This window comes from Sceloporus undulatus, chromosome 2 (genome assembly GCF_019175285.1).
Source record: "Sceloporus undulatus isolate JIND9_A2432 ecotype Alabama chromosome 2, SceUnd_v1.1, whole genome shotgun sequence".
Taxonomy (NCBI): domain Eukaryota; kingdom Metazoa; phylum Chordata; class Lepidosauria; order Squamata; family Phrynosomatidae; genus Sceloporus; species Sceloporus undulatus.
The window spans coordinates 157,478,686-157,488,927 of NC_056523.1; the positions used below are offsets into that span (position 1 = coordinate 157,478,686).

At 40.2% G+C, this 10,242-nt stretch overlaps 1 protein-coding gene across 2 annotated transcripts in view; it reads right to left on the reverse strand.

Annotated features, from left to right (window-relative positions):
* Positions 1-3,859: 3,859 nt before the first annotated feature.
* The window catches only part of CEP95 (centrosomal protein 95), a 41,008-nt gene continuing 34,625 nt past the window's right edge, over positions 3,860-10,242 (reverse strand). Inside the window, exons 17-22 of one of the 2 annotated variants that reach the window (XM_042454841.1) lie at positions 9,641-9,801; positions 8,276-8,350; positions 6,351-6,503; positions 4,547-4,693; positions 4,395-4,466; positions 3,860-4,313 (exon numbers count right to left, since the gene is read on the reverse strand). In XM_042454841.1, coding sequence (XP_042310775.1) covers positions 4,134-4,313; positions 4,395-4,466; positions 4,547-4,693; positions 6,351-6,503; positions 8,276-8,350; positions 9,641-9,801 — 788 coding nt within the window. In that variant the 3' untranslated portion in view covers positions 3,860-4,133. Of the gene's footprint in view, positions 4,314-4,394; positions 4,467-4,546; positions 4,694-6,350; positions 6,504-8,275; positions 8,351-9,640; positions 9,802-10,242 lie in introns of those variants that run through there. The other variant, XR_006102490.1, reaches the window with a different exon arrangement.

Consider the following 10,242-nt stretch of genomic DNA (forward strand, 5'->3'; position numbering starts at 1 on the left):
CTCATTGAATGAGACCAAACTGACTGTGGCCTTGGATTGTTATAGCACAAGTGAAATACACAATTTAATTAGTCTAGCAATCACAGTCTATGGTGCTTTTTGAGCTAAAGTACATGGATTAAATTAAACAAATAAAGCTTCTATATGTCCGAATTATATAGTTCTTTTAATATAAACTCTTCCTCTCTCCTTATGTCCAAAGTATGCCACTTATGTTCCATTCGAGACAGGCAGAAAATAGGCAAATAAATTGTTTCTGATACTCTCCCTTTTGGAATGCATTTATGTAAAAATGTTGGATCCAGGATCAATGCTAATCTGTTGTGCATAAATTAGGATTTGTTGACAATGCTGCTAATTCCAAGACTCACCTTGCTGAAATTATTGCCACAAGAAAAGCTACCTTAAATGTAAACATTCTTAATGAGGATTCTATTAGTTTAAAAGGAGAAACAGTAAGTCCATTTAAAACTAAATTTAAAACGTGAAGTCGATGGCTTTCATGGCCATCGACTTCACAAATGTAGGGAAATGATGTATAGTTCAATAGATTGTAATTGTAACATGGGAGTATGCTGACACTGGAACTCCGTCACAACTCATACTTACAGAAAATGCTGGCGCTTGTCTCATCAGGATGTTTGATCTCAACTCCTTAGATAAAAATTGCAATACATGCTTCGCTTTTATACCTTCCACTCTGATTATTTGAAGTACACCCATTCTGAAGTTTTCCATACACACACACACACACACAGAGTATATACTCGACTATAAGTCAACCTCATGTATAAGTTGAGGGCAAGTTTCTGGGCCAAAAATAAGGATTTTGCTATGATCCATGGATAGGTCGAGGGTAAACTTTAGGGGCATATAGCAAAGGATTTAAAGGATGAAGCAAAGCAAAACAATGTCAAAGAACTTACAAAAGTCCAGCAAGCATAACTGTTTGTGCTTACTCTTAAGGCTGGATGGATGAGAGAGTAGAGGGGGTCGGTACTTCACATATTATACTCCTGCTTTTCACCAGGGGACGATTCCTTCTTTTAACTAAGATTTAAGATACACTACTTACACTGACCCGTGGATAAGTCGACTCAGGTTTTTGGGGTCCATTTTGTGATCTCAGTTCTAGACTTATACATGAGTATATACAGTATATCTTCCTTCTGGACACCAAAATAATGTTAATTACCCCAGTGAATAACTCCTCATCCACCATTTTAATTTCATTCTCAAAGATATGGACAGTGGTAAATAAAATTATATCTTGCTTCCTATTGGTTGTTGATGCGGTTTTGTATGAACCAAATGAGGACCCCCGTTGCAGATCTCAATGACACTACAGATTGTATCTCCTGGTTTTGTTGTTGTCCAGCCTTGAGTCAATCTCACTTCATGGTGACTCCATGCTCCACTGCTCCACTGTTTAATTCCTGCAGATTCATACCTGTGACATGCTTAAACGAGTTCATCCTTCCTTTCAGTCTACATCCCTCCACCTTTCCTAGCATTATTGTTTTTCCAATGAGTTGTGCTTTCTCATGATGTGACCAAAGCACAACAGCCTCAGTTTAGTCATCTTGGCGTTCAGGGAGATTTTTGGCTTTATCTGTTCTATGACCCATTTGTTTCTTTGCCTTTTTGGCTGCCCATGGAATCCTTAGCACTCTTCCCCAGCACCACATCTCTAACAAATTGATTTTCTTCCAGTCCACTTTCTTAAATGTCCAGTTCTTGCATCCATACATAGGGAATACAATAGCTTGTATGACTCTGTTTGATCCTTTTCTCTGAAAAGGTCAAACAATATATTCTCGTATTTGAGTGTGTTAACAATCTAACTGGTGATAAATGACTCTTTTGGTAACTTATTATAAAACCATAACTTTCCAGAGTCTGCAATGTTAAAGGCATTTCCCTAAATATTTTGAACTTTCAATTTTCTTTCCATAAAATATCATTTAGATAGGAGTATAGATGAACTCCTATCTGAGATGCCTGATGAAAGGAATCAGTATATTCATAAATACTTTTGGTGTTAATGCCAGGACAAACAGCAAAGCTCTGAACTGGTAGTGTTTGTCTCAGTATTGGAATTTCAAATAGTTCCTGTCCAGAGGTGCCATCGGAATATGAAGGTATGCTTCCTTCAGGCGTGTGGTTGCCATGACCCTGATCTGGTGTTTCCAGGGGCGACACGGAGCTGCCCCTTAGGGACCATCTGTCAAGCCCGAGTCTCCTTCTCTTCCCAAGCCTTGCCTACAGTTGGCCCTTCTTACACACAGATTCAAGCATCCATGGTTTGAAAATGTTCTAAAAAAATATAAATTTCAAATATCAAACCTTGATTTTCCATTTTTATAAGAGACACCATTTTGCTATGTCATTATATTTAATGGGACTTGAGCATCCACGGATTTTGGAACCACGTATAACAAGGGTCCACTGTACCTGGTCTTCTAAACTCTTAAACAAGTACTGTTTGTGTACTTTATAGTTCGCTGTCTTCCATTTCTTCTTCCACCTTAAAAAGAAGAATAATTTCTAAAAGGTCTCCTCCCCAGCCTTTCCTTTATAATATCGTCATCACTTTATTTCTCCTTCCTTTGTACCAATACCCTGTCCGACATCTGATTTCCAAAGAACAGTTCTCCCTTAAGGGAACAAAGGCCAAATTGTTTCTGGACTTCTAGTTCCCGTTTCAATGGTGTACCCACCAAGACATCACTACTGTCACTGCATTCATATTTCATGTTGCAAAAGCTGTGGAATCACGACCTGCATCCACTACATTTTTTAGCACTTTCTTTACCCAAAGCGTTGTGCAAAGCTTGAACACTCAAATGCCAAGTCTCCAAAATCTTTTGTATCTACATCACAATTACCCAAGAAAACATTGATGCTGCTACTGAAGATCTTACAGTTAATACACGAGCCTTCCTCGGAGCTGTGTTTGCTCTTCTCATCAGCTGCTTTAAGGACTGTATACCCTTCATGTGGGACAATGGCCCTGGAAATAAGAGCTGCAATTGGCCCATCTACAATGGGACGGACACTTGCAGGTCCCGGGGGCTTACAAACATGGTAGAAATGCCCTCCACATCCTCTAGGTCATTTTGGAGCATGCAGCCCACACTTTGTCCTCCCCTGGTTTAAAGCATGGAAGAGGGAGTCAAACCATGGTTAACTTAAAATATACATTTTGGGACATGTCAGGATCTCAGTTCACCCTTTCTGACAAGCTGCTGTAATATAAAGGCTAAGAATGGTTTTAAGCCTTTCTTTTCTGTGAAAAAAATTCTTCTAGAATTAGAACCACACACACTGACAAGGCAGCTGAGTGGTAAAAGCAATCTTTCATCTTTCAGGGGTGTTTTCTTAGACAGATCAAGGATGAAGTTTCTCTTTAACTTTTTACTTAGCAACAACATGTCTGTCTTTCCCTGAGCAAAGTTTGGCACAGTTATTAAGATCAGAACAGAATTCCTCCATGAGTTAGAATTTCCATAATTAGATCCTATTGGTTTGTGGCCCTTGATTATTCCAGCATCTGTACTACTGAGAGCTTTGCAGTAGGTGGCATCCAGTGCCTTCATGTGCACTGCCCCAGGTGCATAACAGCAGTCATAGGGCTAATGGCCACAGCCCATTCCTTTGGCTAGTTTGTGTTCAGGAGCCCCACAGCTGCAAACCAGAGAGGAAGCAAGAAAAGGAATGGGGGGAAAAAACTCCTCAGAAGCCATTCTGACTTATGTTTTACCTTAATGGATTTTTGCCTATACAAACCCACTCTAGATTTTGTACACTCCTGGTAGCTCAAGTATAGCTAAAGTAACTTGAATGTACAAGTAAGCTTAGAAGACACCTTCCAACAGCTTCATTTTGATAAGCGTCCACATAATCTTTATTTTAAAAATCTGTAAAAATAAAAAATCTTCTGAGAAGTGTCTGTTCAATATTTTCTTGCCATTATAAATAAGCTTAATTTTGGATTTAGGACAGCAAATCTCAGGTGGCAAAACAAACTGCTAACTTCACACTTCTAGTTCTGGTCCCCTGCATGTTTTCTTAAGAAGTCTCTTTGCCAGAAACAAATCACACAAGTATTTGTAAGAGAGACCTGCCAAGACTTAAAGGAATTGATAGTTTTTGCTATATTGAAAGGAAGCCACCAGGAGTCTGGATTTCAGACGATCTGCTTCCAGTTCTCGGAAAAATGAATCGTCATCATTCTGTGTGATCATATCCTGCAGCTCTTTAATCTCTTTCTCCATCTTTGACCTCAGCTCACGTTTCACTTTGTTTAATGTCTGAAAGAGAACATTTAAAATTAAGTCAAGAAGTTGGTCAGTTCATCAACAGACCTGAAAGTCCAAGGCAATAAGGCTTACATTTGCATGTGCTTTCTCTCTGGTTTGGATTTCTTGACGTTCTTCTGAAACTGCTTCTGCCAGCATTGAAAACTAAGCACAATACAAAAGAAGATTAATGATGTGTAGGCAAACAGTTTCCCTATGGGACAGGAAGCAGGGGGAAAGCCTACCTGATCCTTATAGTAGTTCTCCATTGACTCTAATTCATCCTGATGCTGTTTTCTTTGCTCAGCACGCTTTTCCTTGGCATATGATCTTAATTCATACAGTCTTTGTTTCTGAATTTCCAAGCCCTCTTCAAATAAGCTTTTAAATATCTGCCAAATAATAATAATAATAATAATGATGACATCCATAAGGATAGCTCTGTCAAGAAACCCAGCATACACAGTTTTTGATCTGGGCAGAAGTTAGTTGTTAAATAATGATTCCACCACCACTTCTCTTTCTTTGGATAAAGGATCCCAAAATTAAGTTTGTGACATGATGTCTTTTCTGGAACAATCATGTACCTATGGCCACCATACATTAGGCTACATAGTAAAAGGTAACTAGTTATAACAAGAAAGCTTAACTGATTTAAAGCACAAGTCTGCCAATTACCTTTCCCACTAGTCACCAGAAAAAGAAATCAAACACGGGTTTAATATGTACATGTATATGTGTGTGTTTTCTCTCTCTCTCTCTCTCACACACACACACACACACACACAACCTGTTTGTTTGTCTGCCGGTCTGTCTGTCTACACACACACAAGCTCTCCACCTCCAACTGCTGTCAACCCTGTTCCTAACTCGTGTAACTACTATAGATGTTCCCTGGCTTCTAGTGATCTTTCCTTGGGATTTCTTCCTTCACTCAGACCTGAAACATTCCAACATTCGAGGACCGCTGTTCTGAGAGGGAACGCCCAGGAAGACTGAAGTGTTCTGCAACTTTTTTTGTATATTCCCCTTCCTAATTTCTGATTTATGTCCATTTAACCTCTGGTTCAGGGACTGGCCTGTTTGCCCAATGTAGAGTGCTGAAGGGAATTGCTGAGATAGTACTGTATTGCATAAATCACACTGAAGGATGAGCAAGTGAAAGTCCCTCTAATATTGTAGGTGATGTCATTAGGTCCTGTGATAACATTTCCTGAACAAATGTATTCCTTGAACAAAAGAACTGCCAAGGAAGATTGGAAGGAAAAATAGCAGAATTGGAATGTATCCATAGACTATAATCCATCAGCAGTGGGTTGAACAGATACAACAGTTTCCTGCACACTACACACATTTCAACACTATCTAACCCCCCATCCTCATGAGGGCTCCCTTGACCAGTTCATCACATCTCCTCTGGTTCCCGCACTACATTCCAATACTCATTCATATGGTTACCTACTCTCCTTGGCTTTAGGCAACATCCTTCTTCCTGTCTTTGTCCTCCAATGACTATTGCTAAAACTGAACCAGTCACCTCATTTCTCATTTCTATTGACATTCTCACACACCACCAGCTTATATAGGGTTGTCTCTGGACTCTCCACTCCACCTCATACATCTGAGAAAGTAGGTTCAAGTCTACAAAAGGTCATTCTACCAGCTTCTTTCCTTTGGTTAGTCTCAAAGATGCTACAAGAGCCTTTTGCATACTGATTTTCCATACTAACATGGTTATGTCTTTGAATAATTTTTTAAATATATCAACCATTTGTTTCATATTGTTATGTTTAAATATATTTGCTATTACCAAAACCTCAATAAAGACATCTTTTTGAGATACTAAATGTAGTGCAGAACCCTAATACACTTAAGTTTACAGAACACATAACACTGTCCCCCACAGTTTAAAGAATAACTGTTTCCTAATCTGAACATTAGTCTGGAAAGTACCGTGTCATCATTTGTTATAAAATTCTCCACTTTTAAGTCTCAACACAACACCAGAGAAAAGTTTAGACTTCATTCATAGCAAAGCCTACTACTTACATGTTCTTCACGTGTCCTGGACCTCATCATTTTGGCCCGCAACTGAACTCTATAATCCTGGTAGTACTTTTTGGCTCTTGCAATTTGCTGCCGTCTCTCCCTCATTTTATTCTGAGTATATTTCTGCCGATAAATGCGCTGCTTAAATTCTTGCTAACAGTAAAAATAAAAACAGAAAAATTACTTTACTTTCTCTTAGCAGGAAGAAGCACATATCTTAGTTCTCTGGAATGGTTTAACAGTAACTACTATCCACTGGGATTTGGTTTCAGGACTCCCTGTGGATACCAAAAACTGTGGATGCTCAAGTCCCATTAGATATAGTGGTGTAGTAAAATGGTGTCCCTTAAATAAAATGACAAAAACCAAGGTTTGCTTTTGGGAATATACATATATACATAGTATTTTCAATCTATGGATGGTTGAAACCACAGATAAGGAATCTGTGGCTATAGAAGGCCAACTGTACTTGAAACATGTAGACCAACATCCTGCACTAGAAGACATATCCTAAAGTTCTGCCATGCTGGAATTACAAAATATCATCCTCCATTTCTATAGGGCATATCTTCCTCCAGTGGTCACATGCATAGTGGCTGATGGAGAGCGGGTAATGGGTGAGAAGTGCTTAGCTATATTCCTATGGTCAGATACACATCATCATCTCCCAGGACCTCCATAGGTCCCCCGGGAGGAACAAAAAATAACATCTTTATGGTGCATTTGCCTATAGTCCCAGAACCAGGCACTTTTCACCTATCTCCACTCTCTACCAGCCACTAGGAAGAGAACTGACCTCTGCAACCTCACCCCCCAGACATACACAGGTATAAGTTTAACTTACACCTGTGTATATGTCACTAACAGGATGCCAGGCATGATGTTTTTTCTTTTCAGAAGTGGAACTGCAGTTAATGACCTCCATAGAGCAAGCGATTTTCCAGAAATTTACATTTCCTGTTTCTCATACCATTATGCTGCAGAAAGATACCACGTTAAACATCTATGGGACCTCCCAATTCACCATCCCTGCTACCTAATGTCTCATGTTAAGGGCAAATAGCTGTTCCAGCAAGTCCCACTTCTGCTAAAGCATTTGCTCTAACAAGAGAATGGTATAACTAATCTCTTGGAAGCACAGAATCATGGTATTTCCTCACTCCAACAAAGAAGTGGCAGGATTGCTTAAGAGGGAGGGTTGTGATGTGTGTGGTTTATCATCCTTCTCACTCCTCCATTTTAGGCAAGGAATTTAACCTGCCTCTTGGTGGGCTTCAACACCACATCTGAAGCGTGTGTGGCGTTAGCGGCCCTACACTGGGCTCGACCAATTGGTCCAAATTGCTCTAGAAAATAATAATAATAATGGTATTCCTCAAATTGTAATCTCAAGGAGGCAAGAAAAAGCAAGAGTTTTATCAAGCCCTGGTGGGGTTCCAATCCATGGGTGGCCAGTGCACTGCCTGCATCATGGGTCAAGTTTTAGACAGGTCTGCCCTAACTAGCTCCATCGCCTCTGAATTCTCACGATGCAGCACTTGTTTCAGATAACTTCCAGTTTACATGTATTATTGGGCATGCTGTTCTTTTTGCTCCTGTTGCTCTAGAAGTGGCTTTTATAAGGTAAAGTGGGCCACCTGCATTTCCTACATGTTAGTCTGCAAGTGTCAGCAGCTACAGCCAACATTACCCACAATGAGAGAGTAAGAACAGAGTAAGAAGTCTGACAACAGCTAGAAGACCACATTATACCTATGTCTGTTGAAGAGAACACATTATATTTTAATGCATCATTCTTATCCCACCCACACCACATGCCCCACATCATGTTAGCATTCTGTTATAATATAATATGCTGCCTTGAGTGAATACAGTCCAAAAAGGCAGCTTTAAAATTTGTTTGGAAATAAGTTGTTCAAACCTACCAGCCTCCTGTTATGAGTCTGCTCTTTCTTGATAAGGTCAACAAGGAGCTCATGTTTCTTCAGTGTTTCTAGTACCTGAAAAAGAAAAAGTACACAGATTCCATGGAAGACCTTTTCCCCTTACACGCCAATCTGTATATTTTCTAGTGTAACATATCGCAAAGAAGTCTTATCCTTGTCAAATCTGGATCTACAACCTCTTGTTGAAATTCTCTAGGCCAACAGTGGCAACCTATAGGAATAATCGTTGGAATTCTGTTGATGAAATACAAAACTTGGAGGTCAATGGCTCCTCCTTTTTCCTGCTGCAAAACTGCAGCTGGATGGAGCCTGGGATCTTCCAGCTACCAACAGCATAACTGATTGGCTGTGGTAATACACCCAAGCATCATCACCTGAGGTTCTACACTAGGAGGTACTTGATCCTTCTGCAATTAAAAGCAGATACAAGATCACACTGATATGTGTCAGTTCAGCAGATTTACTGGTAATTTACACCACCAGCAATCATACAGAATCTTGTCCCGTGGGACCACTTTTTGGCCCCAGAACTTTCTGAGAATCTAATGGACTGCTGAAAATGGAGGAAACAAAACCATAACTAAATCAAAAGTGGCTAGAAGTCTACTTCTGGTTTTGAAAAAGGTAGGGTTTCTTTTCATGTTAAGTAGTAGATGTCCCTGAAAACCTATACTGCCAGTCTTGAAGAATTTGAAAAAAAGATTAATCACTCCTTTTTAGACAGAAACAAGGGAGTCCAAGTAGCCTGGAGGGATGGAGGACTACAAAGCAGCCTTAGGTGATATAATTCTGCAGTGCAGATGCAGCTGAAGAGCTCTCCCGTCCCTTCCCCCCGGGCACTGTTCCCATCACTTTTCCTCTTCAGCCCCACAATGGGATGAGGGTTAAGAACCACCTCCTGGCTGAAAGAAGTTATGGAATCCTAGCAAGTGGTAAAATTCCTGTACCGCAAAGTGAAATGAGCAGGTAGATTTTAGAGTCCTTGTTTCCATCATGGCTAAAAGAGAACAATAGGTAGAGGGCCAATTCTACCACTTGCTGTGAGGGGTGGCTGAACTCCATCAGCCTCATATATCACCAAGAAAGCTTATCTTACAAAAAGATGTGTGTATGGTTTCAGTCTGGGTGAGGGCTGGAATAGCAACCCATCCCAATTCAGAACATCATTTTGCAGTATTCACAGGGCTGCTGAGAAAACAAGTGGTAGTGATACAAGTAGTAGTGTTTGCTTATGCCAATTCCAGTGCATCTGCAAGGTCTGTGTAGGATTACAACCTTAGCTGATACTGATACACTGTTTCACTCCATTTTTAAGAGTCTGTGGACTTTTGGGATATAACTCACTTCACTTTGAAGTTTCTGTCGGTTTCTGTCAATAGGAGATTTCAGTTGGTCTATCTGTGCAAGCTGCTGCTGCCACATCTTGTTCATAGTTGGTCGGGAAATATGCAGGTGGGGAAAATCTTCCAATAGACGAGGCAAGAGATTATTTTCCTTTACCTTCACTGTGAAGAAAGGCAGGGGTAAGCAGAACAAATCCAAACTGGCACTGCCTCGAGCCCACTCTTCAAAATGTCAGACTATCGTCAAGGGCAAGGGAGGGTTAGACTGACAAGCTTTGGTGCATGGAGGAGAGAATCTGAGCCCTGATGATGGGCTCCTCCCCCTGTATGCTCTTGGTAGACATTCAAAAAATTTTCTTAAGGATAATTTCTGACATCTAATCAGAGATACGCCACCCAATGCCCAAATGAACGGCAGAATTATTTTTTTTAAATAACAGCTCAATCTGTAGCTTGCATACAGTGAGCAGCTCAGGTATTTGATTCTTCATCTGGCACCTTTTTCTTTTTCTCCAATAGCACACAGAGATCTTTCCCATTCCCACCCGGTTCTGGATTTTTTCTTTTTTTCTTTAAGCTATCTCCTGCAGACTATGCGTTTAA